The sequence below is a fragment of the Epinephelus lanceolatus genome, chromosome 12 (genome assembly GCF_041903045.1).
Source record: "Epinephelus lanceolatus isolate andai-2023 chromosome 12, ASM4190304v1, whole genome shotgun sequence".
Lineage (NCBI taxonomy): Eukaryota > Metazoa > Chordata > Actinopteri > Perciformes > Serranidae > Epinephelus > Epinephelus lanceolatus.
This window is the reverse complement of record NC_135745.1, coordinates 20,473,911-20,494,159: the sequence shown is the minus strand read 5'-3', so window position 1 is coordinate 20,494,159 and position 20,249 is coordinate 20,473,911. Positions and strand designations below refer to the sequence as shown.

Sequence of the window (20,249 nt, the reverse complement as noted above, 5' to 3'; positions counted from 1 at the left end):
GAGTGGTGCCATTCATGTGAAATTCTATTAAATGTCAGATTTTTTTTGGATGGATTATCTTGAAAACAAAGAAGTACTTACCAACACATTTTATCAAATTCCCAACAAAATTACAGATAAATAAGACTTTTGTTTGCATAAAAAGTCTCACATTTTTAACTTGAACAAAAGTGTTGCGTTTAATTTTTTGTTCAGTGTAGATGTGTCCTTGGCTGACAAAGCATATCAATTATTTCGCTACATTTTTGTCTTAAATTTGCCATGAACCCTGTGCTAGCTTTTGCCTGTGTTTGTGAATTTGACTGTCAATGTGTTTCAGCTTCTGGTACCATATTTACAATGACGAGTTATTTTCATCGCCATCATCCCTTCAAGTAACACTGATCAGAGGCACTGCTGAGAAAGAGTTGCTGAAAATTTCCAAAAGTTATACAGAGGGTTGGGAAAATGCCACAGCTTTCATTGGTAATCAGCCAGGAGGATACAAGGTTAGTGAAATATTCTGTATGTTTTTTGGCTGTACACGCACATAGTCATCTAAAACTATAGTTTATAAATCCACTTAGAAATCATAGAAAAAGGCTCTTCTTACAACTGCAGAAGTTGCCTTTATTGCTGTCTGAACAGATTTCAAATAGGACCTGCTAAGAGCTAATTCTGTAAATGTTTCCTAATTTGACCAAATGTCAATAAATATAGGCTAAAAACAGCTGGGCACAAGTTGCAGCCCACGCATACCTCACTGAATCCATGAAAACATTAAGTCTATCGTTAAATCCTCAAAGCATTGTGGGAACTGTAGTTTTAAAATTTAGAGCATGGTTATCTGCTAACTAGAGTAACTAGAGTATGCAAAAAAGAATAGCAGTGACAAAGGTGGGACCCAGAATGTCAGATTTTACAAACCTCTGACTTGTTAGAGGTTAGGTTTGATTGATTATTACTACTCTAGTTATTTTCTATCTGTATATTGCTTTAATTTGATTTAGATTCACGGGGTAGCTCTCCAAATTTTTTATTTTCTTAATCTTTATTACACCCCAAACTTTTATTGTATCTTATCTGCACTGCTTCCTATTGTTATATAACAACCTATTTCCCCCTGGTGGATCAATAAATCTATCTTTTTTTTTTAATCTAATTATGGTACTTGGCACTATGTAACTGGACCTGTTTATTACCTGGTACATATTCCTCAAAAGATTTGTGTTGCCATGCAGACGTACAGCTAACTGGGGACAGGTATGTTCAGAAATCTGATGTCCTGATTGGTTTCAGGGGCTCAAGGCAAAATTAAGATGCGATGTAAAAGTCTGTTGGATATTTTGTACTTGAAGTGTGCTTAAGGGGCAGTTCACATCCAAATCAAATACACACATTTGTCCTCTTACCTGTAGTGCTGTTTATCAATCAGGATTGTTTTGGTGTGAGATGTAGAGTGTTGGAGATATCAGCTATAGAGATGTCTGCATTTTTGAGCTTCACAAGCCGAGTGCCATCTAGTTCCATTATATTTTAGAGAAGACAGACACCTCTATGACTGGTATCTCCAACACTCTGTAACTCACACCAAAACAATCTAGACTGACAAAGAGCACTACAGGTAAGAGGAAACTATGTACAGTATTTTTGATGTTGGTGTGAACTGTCCCTTTAAAGGCAACAGGGTACATACACAATACACAGGCAGTGGAAGGCACTCGATGGTCAGTAGGGTCCACAGCTAATTTTTTTCCCTGGGGGCCAGAAATGTAGCAAATGCAGCCTTTAGCGGCTAAATAAACTAAATCAGTATTAATACTGATTTTCAGAATAAATGTAGGGTACAACACTTCTCTTTCTACAGCTGCGGTTATCATTCAAACTTCCATTTATGGAAGCCAGTGACGGTATGTTGGACGATATCAACTTTGAATACTGTGGAGAGGGAGATGTCCCCGCAGGGTCAAACCAACTCTCATGTGATTTTGAAGAAGACACCTGTTCGTGGTACCACAACCACACTGCCAGCCTTTTGTGGGAAAGAAGTGATGGTGGATTTGATGATGGCCCAACAGGAGAGGGTGAGTATCCTACTGACAATGAAGAGGAATTTGTTTGAGCATTTACTTGGTGGCATCTTGATTACGTACTTGAATCCGTACATATGTGCACATCCGTATGTACATATGTCTATCCCATCCTTGTTAACGCAATATCTCAAAGCCATAAGGGAATTTCATAAAATCTGGCACAAATCTTCCCTTGGACTGAACCATGAATTGATTAGTTTCTCAGTCTTGTAAATAATATATATCTAGACAATGTTAACTTAGACTCAAGGATGAACTGATTAGAGTTTGGTGGTCAAGGGTCAAAGGTCAAGATCGCTGTGACCTTGTATCCATCTCAGTCTCATGAATGCAATATCTTAAGAACAACTTGAGGGAATTTCTTCAAATATGACATGAACATTCACTTGGACTCAATGATGAACTGATTAGATTTAGTGGTCATAGATCACAGATCAAGGTCTATGTGACCTCATCTGTCTCATTGTTGTGAACGTGATATCTCAAGGACAGCTTGAGGGAATTAATTCAAATTTATTCACATGGACTCAACAATGAACTGATTAGATTTTGGTGGTCAAAGGTCAAGGTCGATATGATCTTGCACGTCTCATACTCATGACTGCAGTACCTTCTGAACACCTTAAGGGAATTTTTTTAAATTTGACACAAACATCCACTTGGACTGAAGAATAAACTGATAAGAATTTAGTGGTTGAAGGTCAAAGCTCAAGGTCAATGTGACCTCACAGAACATTTTTGGCCATAACTCAAGAATTCTTATGCTAATTTTGACAAAACTTCACACACATGTCTAAGGGGATATTATGATGAAATGATGATGTTTTATATCCAAAAGGTCAAAGGTCAACTTCACCGTCACATCATAATATTCTGCATTAAAACACTTTTCTGGCCATTACTTAACGTCTTAACTCAGGAACAGAAGGAGAGACATTTGGTCAGACACTGAATTTGTGATACTAATCTTAGGTGTCCACTTTAAAACTGTGCTGATTGTATAGATCCTCTGTGCTGATGGGGGGAAGATGACTGTGAAGCATTCATGTTTTCACAGACATGGATGTTAACTGTGAGAAAAACTTGACTAGTGCACAGAGGCATACAAACGTTTTTTATTTTCTCTACAGGCTACTACATGCTCATAACTACTTCACACAACCTGAATACCTCGTCGACAGCCAGACTTGTCAGTTTCCCTCAACCTGCAGGACAAGTCATATGTGTGAGCTTCAAGTATCACATATTTGGCAACAGCATTGGTACGTGCCTCAATGTCTGTAGCTACACCTCCAGACGTATTCACTAAATGGGTCATTAAATAGACAATGAGGTATACACACAATATATACGACAGCTGTCCAGCATTTCCTAATTTTAAATCTTTAGCTTCTTCTCCATAAGACAACATGTGTCCCTCAAATGTTATGTTGATTTTTTATAATCAGGTTCATTGAAGTTTATTGCAAAGCGCTCTGGCGAAGCTGAGATAGTTGTATGGATGAGAAGTGGTACCCAGGGAAATAAATGGAGATTTGCAGATCTTACCTTCAACAGTGACAAACCAATACAGGTATTGTTATTGCTCTTTTTTGTGTATATTCCTCTGCTGATCATAACAAAAAAGATTTATTCCAAATGATAAGACATTTTATTTTCTTGCAAAGAGCCAAGAATACAAACACATGCAAATTAATGTTCCTATTGTCAAACGCAAGCCTTGTATTTGTGTGTCTTTCTTACTGATACAATTTTTATTTTCTTTCCGTTCTTATTAATGTCTAATAACGGGCAGTGTACATAAGATGACTTTGGTTTTGTTTCTCATTTATTTCCGTTAATAACTATGTTTCATGACAAAGTTTAACTCTTTTTTACCTCAAAAACTATACTTCCATTAAGTTGTGTTGCTTTCCAGTTTATTATAGAAGCAGTGGTGGGTGGCACACAAGGCAGCATAGCCATTGATGACATTATGGTATCCAGCAGTGGGACTGGCTCTTGTCCAGCTGAGAGAGAGTGCACCTTCCAGGGCTCTCTCTGTGGTCTGCTGCCCCAACCATCTGCAGACTTCAGCTGGAGTCGGGTCAGAGGGGTGTCCCAACCAGCCAACTCTTCAGGCCCCGCCGCAGATCACACTCTGGGGACACAGCAAGGTTTGAAACTCCTTGAGATACAGACTCAGCTGGCTCATCTGCTGTAAATTTTTCAAATCATGTCAGAACTAGAAAGTGGTTATATTTTTTGTTTTTAGCTTGAAGGTGCATCTGATGATGACACTTGATGTTTGCTCAAACAAAGAAACTGGGAAGTCTGTCGGGTTTGGATTGGGTTGACTATACTGTATTCAGTTTGGCTGGAATTTTAAAGATACACTATGCGGGATTTTTGGATGTACGGAGTCATATAGAAGAAATCCCTCTAAATCATCACTTTTGACCCATTAGACGTTTGCGGTAGTTTGTGGAAGTTAAGCGGCAGGCATCCACCAAAAAAAACTTAATATAGTGAGGTAAAACGCCAAATTAGAGTGAATCTGGGGTTAGCATGTTAACAAACAGTAACCAACAATTCTGTATAGTGCACCTTTAAACCAGAAAATGCATTAAGCATGTTATAGATTAAGGATCCTATATGTTTAAAAGTCAATATTTGTCATTCACATGCAATTTCAAAGGAGATGGATCGAGGAAACTGCTTATAAACAAGTTGAATCTTGTATTCTTTTATTATCAGAACAATGCACTGATTCATTTGAAGGATGTCTGGTAACTTAGCATCAAAATTTTAAAACTCAAAATGCCAGTGTTAAAGAAAGGTGATGAATCTTGTTTTTTATTGCAGTATATAAATGATACATTCAGTTGTTATTAATAACTTTGTGTGATCCCATTCTATGTAAAACAACGTGTGTACAACTCCGCCCTGTTGTGTAGGTTATTATCTGAGTGCCCAGTTGTGGAGGCACCCTGTGGGGTCCAGAGGCGCAGTGATGACTGCAGTAATGAAGCCCACTGCTCCTGATGGGGAGTGCCTAATGTTCTGGTACTATATGGAGGGAAGTGGAGTGGGAGAACTCAGCGTTTATCTTCGAACCGCTGACAACAACACTGTCCAGCACTGGACCAGGAGTGGGGATCAGGGGAAGCACTGGAGGCACGGAAGAGTGACACTTCTCAGTCCTGAAACCTCATATCAGGTACTTGGTGGTTAGTTATCAATAAATGGTTTGTGAATAAACGATTGCCTCATCAGTGCACATTTTGAAAAGCATCTTAAAACTCATTTGGTCTGGACTTTTTTTAAATATAATTTTCTAACATGATATTTTTGGGGTTTGCATTATTTATGCATATATTTTATTCATGCTGTTGTCCATCTTTTTGCTATGTTCCCAAGATTCATTCAACTTAGACTCACAAGTCAGTCTTTAGACGCTTTGCTTAACTAAAGACTGATGACTTTCTCCCAGATTTTGTGTTTAGATGGGCGGATACAATTTCAGAGTTTAAAAAAACTCCCTACGTTGCAGAACCAATAATAAATCTGCAGGGCGGTCCTTTGGTGGCTCGCTGAACTCTTGTGCTTGTAAACATAGTCCCACTAGAAACACGTGTAGCGGTACAAAATGGCTCAGCCGCGCTCGCAGAAAATGCCGTCAAAGTTAGTGGATGTTTGTCGCGTTTGCGGCGACACATTCTCGCCAACTAAAAGAAACAAACATAATCTTTTACAAGGCCGTGACTCATCCATCTGGCCGGACTATAACGTTAGAGGGAATCGCCTTGTTGTTTACAAATACTTCCGGGTAGAAAACCAGCAGAGCTTTTAGCTATATATAGAGAGAGTATATATCACATTTTTCACATCACTGTATCACCGTTTAGACTAATCCGATGTTTGTAAAGTCTATAAATACAATGATTGAACAAACATTACTATTTCTGTGTGCACATTTAGCTGGGCTAACCGTTAGCTGTTACCCTGTTAGCCCTGTTAGCCGTTAGCGGTGTCTGTAATAGGTAATAACTCATTAAACGGTCCGTGAAAAAAAAAAAATTTCCAGCGGATATCTTAGTTACAACATGATTGAGCTAGCAAAGCAGTTTTGTGTTGCTATGTGTGGTATTTATTCAGTTTTGGGAAATCACGATGTCTAGAAAGCATCAGTGGCTGCAGCTGACAGGGATAGCTAACAGCAGCAGCAAAGCTAACATCAGGACGCCATCTGTTAAAAGCCTCCCGTTGTCGGATACGACATGAAACTACTCCAGTTAGCTCAATCATGTTGTAACTAAGACATCCGCTGGAAAAAATATCTTCTTCATGGATAAGCACACGTTTGATAAAACGGAGTTAAATCTCTCGGCATCCATTTTCAAGCTCTCTGTGTGTTTGTTTCCTTGGGGACGAGAAGAGGGGGAGCGCACATTTCTGAGAAGGCGTGTCCTTTTCAAAAATGCAAGAGGCATTGCTTTGTTGTCGGCCATTTTCGCCAGTGTGTTAAACACACTTTAGAAAGGAGTGTCCCCAGACTATCAAAAGGCGGAGATCTCTGGTTGTCTGGTGGCGAGACTACATTCAACTTGGCTTTTCATCTCGCTCTCGTGTTTTTTGGTGCTTTGTCTGTGATTTTTTTTTAGCTTTCTCTTGGATACATGCTGCTTACGGCCTGGCAAGTGGTTGCTATGGTTTTATAAAGTTTACATTAAAGTGCTATTGGTTGCTTTGATTGTTCCTTTTTTCCATACTGGCCATAAGGAGTTCCCTTCCTAAAGTAGTTTTCATTGTAAGTGATGAGGGACAAACACCACAGTCCTCATTCTGTGTAACAATATGTTCAGTCAGGACCACATCAGTCAAATAAAACTTTCAATTTGCAGTATTATATTTGGCGGTACGGCTCTGTTCTGGGGCCTCTCTGCCTTTCCTCGGGCCTATGCAGAAAGCCTCTTCCATACGCCTACATGGAAAGCCTGAGGCAGAGAATGCAAACCTCCTTGCCCTTCCATGTGCAAACAAGGAAACCCTGAGGCAGAGAGAGCACACCTCCCTGCCCTTCCATGTGCCTACATGGAAAGCCTAAGGCAGGGAGAGCAGTAGCAAAGATCTCCTGGGAACAGAACAGAGACACAAACAGAAATTACATTGATAAGTCAGACACAACATGAAAAAGATCTGGGGTGGAGGTGGGTTGCAAAGTGACTTGCAGAGGAAGCAGCAACAGTAGGCAGGCCAGAGCAGTTTAAATAGGGCGCCCTGAAAGACATTCACCATTTGGTTGCATAGAAAGGAATCATGTGATCTGTCAGCTGCTCCATCAGTTGATCGGGCTGCTGAGCTTGACATTGTGTCTTGCCTGAACTAATGCTGTGTGTGCAATTTGTGAAGTTTAGCTGAAGTTAAAATGAGGCTAAAGCAGTCTTAGTCAGACTAAATCAAATGTAAAAATAATCACATTTAAAAATCACAATCTTTTTAGTATGAAATTCCTTTTGTATCCACTCCTCTGCTGCAGCTCAGTAAGGAAACATTTGATACTAAAAAGACTATAATGCTGGAAGATAACGACACTGGAATCACTTTAGAAAGACATCCATTTGATGCCAGTATGGCAGTATGGCATGTGTATAATAGCATGTGAATATTGTTTTAAGATTGACTTGAAAATCCTATTCCTTGAGTATAATCAATATGTTTACATTCAGAAATTGTTAGTAGTTTGAGATAAGTCTGCACTTCCTCAGTCAGAACTGTATAGAAATAACATGTCATATAAGTTCAAATCCTTTCATCATTTTAAATGACAGGTGATCTTTGAGGCGGTGGTTGGAGATGGACCGAGGAGAGATATTGCCATTGATGACCTAATTGTCCTGAATGGTGCCTGTCCTCCGCAAGGTTAGTGACCAATGTAAACCCCAAGACTTGAAAGTTAAAATGGAAAATGGATGAAAAGAATTAAAATTAGTATATGTTCTGCTTTTCTAATGTGTGCATGCATGTCCGGTTGCATATGTTATGTGTACCTGTGTTGTTCCCGTACAGGATTTTGTGACTTTGAAATGGACCTGTGTGGTTGGGTGAACAATCCTCCAGCAGAGTCTGGAGTGGACTGGGACTGGCTCTCAGGTGAGAGTAAGGGTGCCCTTATTCCAAACAGGGACCACACCACAAATTCTGCTTTGGGTAAGTCACCACACACACAAACACACTTTGACTACCTGCATCATAATGAGTGTGGGATTTTGCAGTCCACAAAACGGGGAGAGCAACAGGGATCATGTGTGTGGAACAGCTGAAACAGAGAAACATGGATTACTTAAACTTAAAGGATACATTCACAGTGTTTTAAGTCTGTCTTAAAACAGTAGTCAGGTGCCTATATGAACACTGAAACAGGTTTTTGTATCGCTATAGTCATCCCTCCTGTTTGTGCTGGCCATTAAGAGATGAGGGGCTGCAGCAGAGGGATAATGATAATAATGATAAAAAGAAGAAGAAGAAGTACAAGAACAAAAAGAAGAAGAGGAATTATTATTATTATATTTGTATAGCACTTATCTAATCAAAGTTATTTAGTGCTTCCCAAAGTGTATAAAAATAAGACAACAATAACAATACAATACTTTTTTAAAAAAAAAATGCTGTGTACAGAGGCAAAAATAGAACAAAAGAAAAAAAAAACACAGAAGTTACAAATCAAAAAGGAAAAAAAATCAGGCATTAAAAGGGAACAAGTAAGTATAAAAATATGTTTCAAGTAATAATTTATGCACAGGTAATGCGCTAGCCAGTCTAATCTCCTAAGGCAGAGAATTCCAGAGCATTGGGGCCTTGATGTCTTGTCTGGGTTTAGCTGCAGAAAATCACCCAAAAGTCATCCAATTTTTAATAGCAGTGAAGCACTCCATTAAAAGGCTCAGACAGCTAACATTATCTGGCTTAAAGAACAGGTAGATTTGGGTGTCATCAGTGTAACAATGGTAGGATACCCTACTAAAATGGCTGATAATGCGTCCTAATGGAAGCATATAAAGTGAAAACAGAATAGGACCAAGAATAGATCCCTGTGGCACCCCAAACATCAGCGGAGCTGAAGATAAAACAAGCTAAGTTACCAATGGATGCAGAAAATTCTCTATCTGAGAGATATGATTCAAACCATTTAAGAGCAGTTCCAGATATACCTATGCACTGATTTAGTCTATTGATGAGAATGTTGTGATCAACAGTGTTGAACACAGCACTGAGGTCAAGCAGCAGTAAAATTTCCCAGTATCAGCGCCTATCAGTTAATCATTAGTGAACCTAGTGACACGGGGCCTAGTAACATAAAGAAGCAATTTCACACTAAAGGTACTGTAACTTTGGAAGATACCAACGAGATCCATCTAACTCAGATTGCTGTAGTCTCATATTAACTTCAGATATACTTTTTAATGTGTTTTTGCACACAACAAGGATGGTAGATTCTATCCCCCATCATTGACATTGTAATTGCATTAGGAAGTGATCTCTTAATGGCCAGTGTGAACAGGAGACATGATTATAGCATGCAGTGTTTCAATATTTATCAGTCAAGCTTCAAAGAAATACTTCACCCCCTGCATGTCACCTTGAATTTGTAACACAAATTCAATGTAACGCGGTATTTTCCTTATATCCCTCCATGGAGAAGAAATAATCCAAAAAATGAGAATTAAAGTCATGGGGTCTGTGTTTACCAAAAGCAAAACTACATCAAAACATCTGTTTACAAACTCTCACACAAGTCATGCAATCTAACCCAAGTCTCATTTATCCAGTCGTATGCTGAATTGACTTCCCAAACAAAGCCCCTTCCGACTGGGAACTGAACTAAATGTGAAACTTATCTATGCTCTTTTCAAAGCCAGACTCCATCGGTAAAACTGGTAATTTTTTATTTTCTTTATACTACCACTGCCTAAATTGAAAGTTTTTTTGTGTTATTGTGTGAACCTAATGAATCCATTTAAAACACCAAAGTCAAACAGTAACACAAACTATCTGATAGAGGCAGTGGTAGACGAACAACTCTCTTGATCATGGAGCCGCTCATATTTTAGGTGACTGAATAAAGCCGTTATGTGAATCTGAAATTATGCAAATTATTTGCATGTGCAGGACACTTTTGGAAAAAAATGTCCTGGATATTTTATGTTGTTTCTTTCACCCTACAGGCCACTTTGCATTCTTCACAGCCTCTCAGTCTCCAAAAGAAGTTATTGCCCAACTAGAGAGTGAGACAATGGAGGCAGTAGACCGAGCTTGCCTGGAGATTTGGCACTATGCCGAAGGGTGGTTATCAGATGGTGAGTACACTGGCATGGGACAAAATGTTATGTCATGATCACCCTGCCCAAAATATTTGCAATTCAAAAATGTGCTTGAAACTCTTAAAATGGCACTAAGACATGCTGGGGTCGTTTTACCTACATTTTGTTAATAAACAAATACTGCATCACAGATAGGACACACATTTTGTTTAGTGAACATCCTTCTAGTGAAAAACAAACAATGTTAAAATGACAGGCTTTTTTAAAAATATGAATGGTATTCATATATTTCATATTCATAAAAAAAAAGTTCCTAAGATCAAATGCTAGAGCATTGATGGGTATAGTGGAAAAGAGTGTATGCAAGAGCAAAGGCAAAATACATCCAGGGGGCAATACAAAACAAAAAGACAAAATTGAAATTTGCAAATTTGCAAATACAATATTCTGTTATTGTTTGATACAATATGATACGATACCTTACAATACAATACAATACGATATGAAACAATACAGTATTATATGATACGATACGACATGACATGACATGGCACGATACAGTACAATACAATATGATATGTATATTTATACACTGAAATTGTTGGTTTGTTTGTGTTAATTTAGCATTAGTTCTTGTTCTTGTTTGTAAAAAATAAATGCAATAAATATATGGGGGAGGGGGGCACAATAAATACAGTATGACAACAATATAAAAACAAAAAAACAAAAGCAGTTGATGAAAATTAAATGAATAGTTTACAGTCTTACATTTGTATATTTAACTGGGTGTAAACATCATACATATGATACTCTCAGATAGTGTGGGATAAAATTATTTTCCCAACCTCGAAGCTTCTAACTTCTTATCAGAGAGGGCTCCTGGTTATACAGTGGTACTCTGATGTGCATGCCTCATTACAGATCTAATTGTCCTACAAAAATTATTTATCATCATCTTTGTGTCAGCTTGAATAATCGAGAAGAGGAAACATTCTCAAACCAGGTTTTCTGATGATGAGTTTTGTTTTTCCAGCGCCTTCTTACATTACACTTACAGTGTTTGTGAATGAGACTGCTGGGCTGCGTCCTGTGTGGAATACAAATGGATATTTAAATAAAACGTGGATCCAAGACAGGGTGGATTACAGTGCATCAGGGCCTCACCAGGTAAGGCCAAATGTATCATTTTATAATAAACCCTGATAAAGTTCCCTGGGGAAAAAAATAAATCAGTGCACAATTCTAAATGAACTATTATCCTGTCATCACAGATTATTTTACAAGCCAGATGTCCAGACTCAAAGGATGGCACCTTTTCTCTGGATGACATCCACATCATCAGGGGCAGGTTTTGTGACGACACTATTCCAACCACCACTCCAATCCCTGCCACCACCACCACCACTGCTCCTGCCTCCGCCATGGACTGCACATTTGAACAAGGTGACTCAGGAAAACAGGGCAGACTGTGATTTGCTGATTTTCTAGCGACAGTAGCCAGATTCAAACACCAAAAATGTAATACTTTAGCTATTAAAGGAATACTTAACTCCCAAAATGATCATTTGTATGTAAATTACTCACCCCATGTAACGGTGTATTGGTGAAAAAATAATTTTGTATTTCCCTCATGTCTCCACGATGAATGAAGAATCCAAAAGCAGGGAAAATTCATAATGAATTACAGTCATAGGGGTCCCCATTTAATAACAGTAAAATTATATCAAATCATCTGTCATCATCATTATGCATGTGTTTGGGAAGTACTGAGCACACGATTGGATAAATGAGACTTGGATTATACTGCACAAGTTGTTTGAGAGTTTGTAAATGGATGTTTTGATAAAGTTTTGCTGTTGGTAAACGTGGTCCCCATGTACTTCATTCATTAAGAATTTGCTGCATTTTTGGATTCTTCCTTCACAGAGGAGGCATGCAAGAAAAACAAAGGTTTTGTCATGAATTCAGCGTAACATGGAATGAGTTATTGATGTGTATATTATCATTCTGAGAGCAAAGTATTCCTTTAATGTGAAGTGTATCTCTCCATTATTTCTCAGATATGACTTTTACGTGAAGCCATTTAGATATATACATACTTTTAAGTAAATGTTCTGTTGACTATGTATCCCACTCTTTATGTTACAAATGAAATATTTTAAGAAGTGAAATTATATCTTGTAAAACAGGTCTCTGTAGTTGGGCCCAGGAGGTGAGTGATGATTCGAACTGGACTCTCAGTAGTGGACTTCAAGTGGACCAGCCATGGGACGGACCTCAATATGATCATACTGTCGGAAATAATGAAGGTATTGAGTACTGACATTTATATAAACACCAACACTGGAAAGAAACATAAAACAGAGCCCTGGGAAGAAGACCTGCAAACATATGTAGCAATGGAGTTGAATGGCAGAACTGTCTCATCAGTGATGAAACAGACAAAGTAACTCTGATCTAGTGCCATACTTATTCAGTGCCTCACAGTCTGGTAGCCCTCTCTTTGTTTTCTTCACCCACCAAGGTTTCTTCTTACTGTTGAATGGATCTGGATCAAAGGATGGGGAAAGAGCAGTTGTCTCTGTTCCTGTCATTGATCTCACATCACCTATCTGTGTTGGATTCTGGTACTACATGCTTGGGCCTTCAGTATCCACTCTGGACCTGCTGGTTGAGACCGTATGTATCCCAGTTAGTACTACTTTAAACCAGCTGTTACAGACTTACCTTGCAGTGTCGTAACTTTACAATGACTTGCTTTGTTCTAGAATTCCTCTGAACTGTTGGTGTGGACTCGCCGAGGGACCCAGAATTCAGAGTGGATTAACGCACAAGTAACGATCAGCATGAACAATACAACACGGGTAAAACTTAACTCGCATATTCATGTTTGCAATAAAGCCCAACTGATGCTGGATTTTTTTAAGCTGATATTTGAGTGTTTAAAAAAATCAGATAACAATATATCAGACAAAAACACATAACATAAACAAACATAAGGATCCCTTAAAGTTGTTTTAAAATGAATTGTGAGATTATATGTTGTCATAACCCGGCTCCTAGGCCATGACAGATACGGGAAGGGACGCAGTGGATGGTGTTCAATCAAAGAGTATTATTGTGACAAAGTAAATAACTAAAAAGGAACTACATACACTCACCGGCCACTTTATTAGGTACACCTATTCAACTGCTCATTAACGCAAATCACTAATCAGCCACGTGGCCGCAACTCAATACATCTAGGCATGTCAACATGGTCAAGAAAACCTGCTGAAGTTCAAACCGAGTATCAGAATGGGGAAGAAAGGTGATTTAAGTGACTTTGAACGTGGCATGGTTGTTGGCGCCAGACGGGCTGGTCTGAGTATTTCAGAAACTGCTGATCAACTGGGATTTTCACACACAACCATCTCTAGGGTTTACAGAGGATGGTCCGAGAAAGAGAAAATATCCAGTGAGCAGCAGTTCTCTGGGTGAAAATGCCTCGTTGATGCCAGAGGTCAGAGGAGAATGGCCAGACTGGTTCAAGATGATAGGAAGTCAACAGTAACTCAAATAACCACTGGTTACAACCAAGGTCTGCAGAAGACCATCTCTGAACCAACAACAAGTCAAACCTTGAAGCAGATGGGCTACAGGAGCAGAAGACCACACCAGGTGCCACTCCTGTCAGCTAACAACAGGAAACTGAGGCTACAGTTCACACAGGCTCACCAAAACTGGACAATAGAAGATTGGAAAACGTTGCCTGGTCTGATGAGTCTGGATTTCTGCTGCAACATTCAGATAGAGTCAGAATTTGGTGTAAACAACATGAAAGCATGGATCCATCCTGCCTTGTATCAACGGTTCAGGCTGCTGGTGGTGGTGTAATGGTGTGGGGATATTTTCTTGGCACACTTTGGGCCCCTTAGTACCACCTGAGCATGGTTTAAACACCACAGCCTCCCTGAGTATTGTTGCTGACCGTGTCCATCCCTTTATGACCACAGTGTGCCCATCTTCTGATGGCTACTTCCAGCAGGATAACGCACCATGTCGCAAAGCTCAAATCATCTGAAACTGGTTTATTGAACATGACAATGAGTTCACTGTACTCCAATGGCCTCCACAGTCACCAGATCTCAATCCAATAGAGCTACTTTGGGATGTCGTGGAACGGGAGATTTGCATCATGGATGTGCAACCGACAAGTCTGCAGCAACTGTGTGATGCTATCATGTCAATATGGACCACAATCTCTGAGGAATGTTTCCCGCACCTTGTTGAATCTGTGTCACCAAGAATTAAGGCAGTTCTGAAGGCAAAGGGGGTCCAATCTGGTACTAGCAAGATGTACCTAATAAAGGCATGTGTGTATGGAGTGTGGCTAATCAATAAGTCAGTGATGTAGATGTGAGTGAGTGAAAATAGTGTGGTGTCAGGTGTTGTGAAGCAAAACAAAACAAAAACCAAACAAAGGCCAAAATGCGCGAACGCCAGAGATGACTCAAAGTACAAAGAAAGACTGAGCAACACTGGAGCTGGGCTTTAATTCTCCAGAAGCGCTCAGTCCACGTGCTCCCCTACAATTATTCCAATATGTTTGCAATAAGATAATATCAGCTGTTTACAAGTAGGGCTCAAATCTGCACATGCGTTTCTTTAATTTCATTTTATTTATTAGGATCCCCATCAGTGATTAAGACAGAATACAGGGACAGGATCAGTGTTACAGAGGCACAAACCAAATTCTTTAAATCACTCCAAACTCTTTTTTTCCTTGTCTTTTGTGTTTCTCCTTCATCCACAGTTGATGTTCACCAGCCACAGAAACACCAACAGCCGAGGATTCATTGCCATTGATGATCTTACAGTGAAGGAGGGTGCCTGCAGTAATCTGAGTACGTAAAGACTTATCCACCATTGCTCGATGTTCACAGGAAGTCAAAACATACTAGAGACTATTACAGCTTCTCTCTCTCTTTTTTTTTTTTTTTTTTTTTTTTTTTACACCATTTTAGATGTGTGTGGGTTTGATTCCAGCTGCTGTGACTTTGAGAATGATGTCAGTCATAAGGGTCTCTGGGGTCGCAAAAGAGGCACAAAACATCAAGTGGATTACACGTATGGAACTGAAAATGGTGAGTGTAAAGCTGCTGAGATTATGTGATTAATAACAGAGAAGAGCAGTCGTGGTCTCACCGCTACAAGATGTAAAGAATCAATTGTAAGTCATAGGTTAATCCTGTTCTTGAGCAGTAGCTCCTAACCTAAGAATCAGGAGCCCACAGTGTCTGAGGTTGGGTTGCAGTATATTTCTGACAGGTCGCAAGATGGTTAAGAACATGGAAATCAGGGGAAAAGCTACATCTGCTATGTTTTCAAACTCTTACCTTTGTTTTTATTATGAAATACTGGACAATTTTACCTCATCAGGTGTCTCAAATGATTGTAATGCAACAGTCTGGGAGGAGAACATCACTCTTTAGGTGACCTGCTAGTTTGGGAACCCCTGTTTAAGAGTGTGTAGTGTTGCTAACACCTATCAAACCAGTGGTTCCCAACTGGTCCAGCCACGGGGTCCAGATTTCTCCTTATAGTTCAAGGTCCACACAGTTTAATATATTCAGCATTATACTTGTGTTTGGCCATGTTGTCAAGCTACTTTGTTGTACTCTCTAGTAGCTGTCTGTTCTTCGCTCACGCTACAGTAGAAAATGGCACTTCAGAATTCACTGTACTACTGTAGTGTGTGTTCTACAAACTTGACATGTTGACGAGTCACTTGGGGTCCATTTAGACTGGACCTGGGACTCATTTTAGACTGCGCCCACCAGTTTGGAATCACTGAGTTAAACAACAGTTGAAGCATGCATGGATTTTTAGTCACGATAGCATCACACCTGGTGTCCGTAGATCCATAAATATCCTTGGTGTCCAACGCAAGGAAGTGGATTTCTTAGTGTATGGTTAGAAAGCTGATAGAAACTACCTGTAGCCATGGGGGGGAGGCTAATTTTGTCTGTTTGGCACATTGGATATCACAGAGATTTCCATAGGAATGAATGGACTTCCTGTTGCCACATCTTGGTACACATGCATAAGAGGCGAAGCGTAAAGATGGTCATGTTGTTCAGTCGTGTCAAACACTTTCGTGAAGTCAAATGTCTCAACAACTGTTGGATGGATTTTTGTACAGATATTCATGGCTTTTAGACAATCAGTCCCACTGATTGATGTAGCACCACCATCAGGTCAGACATTTAATGTGTTCGTCACCTTGGTTTATGACCAAAGACAATGCAAAACCCATTCCTGTCAGCTTCAGCTGTACTTTGTGTTCAGTGCAAGTTCTAGCATGCTAACATGCTACGCTAAAATGTTGAACGTGGCAAACAAAAGGTCTATACCTGCTAAACATGTCATATTGAGCATGTTAGCATGCTCATGTTAGCATTTAGCAGACAGCATCACTGTCTGTTTGTACAGCTGAGCTGCTAGCATTGCTTAAGACGTGTAGCCTTGTTTGCTCATTTGACACATTTTCCTGGCGCCTTGTTTTCACAGTTACCTTGTAGCTGGTTGATTCATAATACGTGTACTGTAGTTTTTGAGGTGAGGGGGAAACATGCAGTCAATCAGTCTTGCTGTAGCTGGATGTTTGATGTTAAACAGCTCTATCTAACTAACTCTGCTGTAGGTTTCTACATGACTGTGATGATGTCAAACTCGACAGAGACTGAAGTAGCTCAGCTGCTCACACCTGAGGTCACCTCAGCTACAGAGATATGTGTACGCTTCTGGTGAGTCCAGTGCTGCCATCACACACTGTACACACTGTTGTGGGATGAAGATTTTAATGTGTATCTGCTGTATTTGTCCAGGTACTGGATACCTGCAGGGCCATCTAACAACCTTGCTGTGCATGTTCTGCGGAGTGGGGAGCCAGGTGAAGTACTTTGGGAACGATCTGGAGCGCCCTCTTCAGGCTGGGAGGTGGCAGAGGTCACTGTGTCCTCCCCTGCACCATTCAACGTAAGTTTTTTACTTGTTTACAATGACCACATACCTCGCACTTTCCGCCAAAGAAATTGTCTCCTCTGCAGTTAGTCACTAAACTACATACTGTATTGTAATTTCAGTCATTCCTGTAAGTCTGCTTTCTAAAACAGTTCATGTCCTTCACCAGGTGGTGTTTAAGGCAGTCCATGCGCCAGGCACCATCACTACAGTGAAATTAGATGACATTTCTGTGAAGGATGGGGCCTGCAGTCCTACAGGCAGCTGTGACTTTGAGTCCGGACAGTGCACCTGGGTCAACATCCCTAAAGAAGATGGACATGACTGGGTGCTGGCCAGTGGCGGTTTTCAGGGTCCACCGACAGACCAAACCACTCAGACCCCAGAGGGTACGACCTTTGATATGTCTCAATGTAATAAGGACATGCAAATAGAGTAGAAATCCCAGCTCTATCCAGAGATCACATTCATAGAGGAGCAAATCCCAGTTTAAATTATTGATCAGCAGTAAAATGGACTTTCAAGAGAAAAATTTTTATATCAAAAATCTCAGGAGTAAACATAGTAAATCTGTTGGTAATGAGTTTAACTCTGGGGGGCAACACTGGGCATTCATATGCTCAGCAGCATGGAGCGGGGGATTTACAGATTTAAACCCTTAAAGCTGCACTGATTAATATTTTAGATCAAGAAAAGGTCAAATGACTATGTGTAATGTCAAAGATGCTCCATAATAAAATAGCTATTACAAGCTGCACCAATGGCAAGGAATTTTATTTTTTTTAAAGATTTTTTGGGGCATTTTTGCCTTTAATTGATAGGACAGCGAGAAGGCGGAGAGAGAGAGAGAGAGAGGGAATGATGTGCAGCAAAGGGCCACAGGCTGGAGTCGAACCCGGGCCGCTGCGGCAACAGGGGGCACCTGCTCTATCCACTGAGCCACCGACGCCCCAAAAATCTTTTCATTTCAACCCAAACTATCATCTTTTTCCTGAAACAATTCTAAAACATAATAAAGGATACAGAAAAGAGTAAAGAGAAAAAAAGATATGATAGGTAAAAGCATTACTAAATGACTTACAATTTAAAAAAAAAAAATCATCATTAAAAATAGCAAAAGTGAAGACAAGAGGTGCAAAGGTAAAAGTATTATTTAAAATGATTTAAAATTGCGTTTAAAAATAACTTTGCAGTAATTACAGTGTGGAATGGGCAGTGTAAATAGGAATGTTTTAGCTTTGACTTAAAAGTGTTCAGTGGCGGGGCTTGTCTAACATCATCTGGGAGGTTATTCCAGGTTTGTGCTGCATGATAACAAAACACTGCTTCACCATGTTTCGTTCTAATTCTTGGAACGGTCAGCAGGCCGACCCCAGATGTCCTGAGTCCTGGAGGGTTCATGTCACAAGCATGTCAGAGATATATTTGGGCGCTGAGCCACAGGGTGATTTATACACAAGCAGCAAGATTTTGAAATAACACATTAAACCTAACATTTTTTTAAGGTCAAGTGCCTAATCAAATCAATTATAGCAGCTTTAAAATGACACACTCTGCTGGTACAGCACCTTCAATAACTGTGGAGGGCACAAATGATGATAGGTAGCTTCATTTTTTCCTTTGTTTGACATTTGAAAATGTGACAAGCCTCAGCAAATAAGTGAATATAAAGTTAGCTGCCTAAGAAGCTCAACAGCCACCAATGTTGCAATCTATGATTAATTCGAGCCACTGTAGCTGCTGTTCCACTGTTACTTATTAACTTCTCTTTTTATCCCTGACTTATGTCCTGACATTACCTCCTTATTGCCCTACAAACAATTTCCTTACGTCTGTTCCACAAAAGAAACTTTAAAAACTGAGACATCTGATCCTTCTCTGAGTAATCTGCAATCACAGATTTTGAAAAGTTCAAACAGCCAAAATTATACTTTGCACTAAAAAATAAGGTCCCTCATGAGACATGTGTGCAGCTGACACATTGAAATGACTGATCACTGACGGTACAATCATTAAGTATTGCAGAGGTTTGCAATTGTTGTGCTATTCTTATTTTATGTAACATCTGTATTCTTATTATTACATTCAGGTCGGTTCTTATTGAGCTCATCACTGCACCGAAGCCACAGCAGTGTAGCGCAGGTATTGTCAGAATGGATCCAACTGAGAGACACCACCTCCTGTCTCACTTTCTGGTACCATATGGACAGCAGGTCAGCAAAGGAAAATTACAAAACACCACCCTTTAAACACCACACAGGATGTGACAACACAGAGGATGCACTTCATCCTGTTTGTCCTGTTTAGCTTCCTCACTGACTTCCTCTGAAAGTGGGCACAAATGTCATTTGTGAATCACCTGCTCCCATTTTGTGCAAGACTAAGAACATCCTGTGACAGAGTTCACCTTTTACACAGATGTGTGTGTGAAAAAGACCCTAATGGACTCAGAAACCTAGAAATAAGATGCATGTAGAATATATATAATTACAAGTAGCTCAAATGAACCAAAGGAATAGTTGATAAATAATTTTTTACACACTAACAATAATTTCCAGGATTGCCTTTTTTAGCACTGATAAAGTATAAAGTCATCTGCAAAGATAAAGAAAAGATACTAAAGAAAAACTTTTTGATTAAACTAAGTTGACAGAAGTTTTCAGATTTCACATTTCATATTTAGCATTTCACATTTGTCTGTCTGTCAGTGACTCCGGTACGCTGAAGGTGTACATGCGTTCAGGGCAGTCGGAGGAGCATCTGATGTTCAGTGGTACCAGCAGTGGACGTGGCTGGACCAGGTTCTCGCAGTCTATAGAGAGGAGAACATCTTTCCAGGTAATACTAAACAATCTCAGGGGTTTAAATAATA

The 20,249-nt window shown here is 39.7% G+C and overlaps 1 protein-coding gene across 2 annotated transcripts in view; it reads left to right on the top strand.

Annotated features, from left to right (window-relative positions):
* Positions 1 to 20,249, top strand: part of LOC117272145 (MAM and LDL-receptor class A domain-containing protein 1) — a 59,786-nt gene that overhangs the window by 11,914 nt on the left and 27,623 nt on the right. For both annotated transcript variants that reach the window (XM_078173096.1, XM_033650899.2), the window contains exons 5-25: positions 320 to 488; positions 1,847 to 2,063; positions 3,203 to 3,334; positions 3,521 to 3,645; positions 3,991 to 4,228; positions 5,009 to 5,271; positions 7,883 to 7,973; positions 8,121 to 8,261; positions 10,277 to 10,408; positions 11,406 to 11,539; positions 11,644 to 11,815; positions 12,562 to 12,681; positions 12,897 to 13,051; positions 13,141 to 13,236; positions 15,168 to 15,258; positions 15,379 to 15,498; positions 17,058 to 17,160; positions 17,242 to 17,392; positions 17,547 to 17,766; positions 19,467 to 19,590; positions 20,086 to 20,215. In XM_078173096.1, the coding sequence (XP_078029222.1) occupies positions 320 to 488; positions 1,847 to 2,063; positions 3,203 to 3,334; positions 3,521 to 3,645; positions 3,991 to 4,228; positions 5,009 to 5,271; positions 7,883 to 7,973; positions 8,121 to 8,261; positions 10,277 to 10,408; positions 11,406 to 11,539; positions 11,644 to 11,815; positions 12,562 to 12,681; positions 12,897 to 13,051; positions 13,141 to 13,236; positions 15,168 to 15,258; positions 15,379 to 15,498; positions 17,058 to 17,160; positions 17,242 to 17,392; positions 17,547 to 17,766; positions 19,467 to 19,590; positions 20,086 to 20,215 (3,124 nt within the window). The remainder of the gene's footprint in view (positions 1 to 319; positions 489 to 1,846; positions 2,064 to 3,202; positions 3,335 to 3,520; positions 3,646 to 3,990; positions 4,229 to 5,008; positions 5,272 to 7,882; positions 7,974 to 8,120; positions 8,262 to 10,276; positions 10,409 to 11,405; positions 11,540 to 11,643; positions 11,816 to 12,561; positions 12,682 to 12,896; positions 13,052 to 13,140; positions 13,237 to 15,167; positions 15,259 to 15,378; positions 15,499 to 17,057; positions 17,161 to 17,241; positions 17,393 to 17,546; positions 17,767 to 19,466; positions 19,591 to 20,085; positions 20,216 to 20,249) is intronic.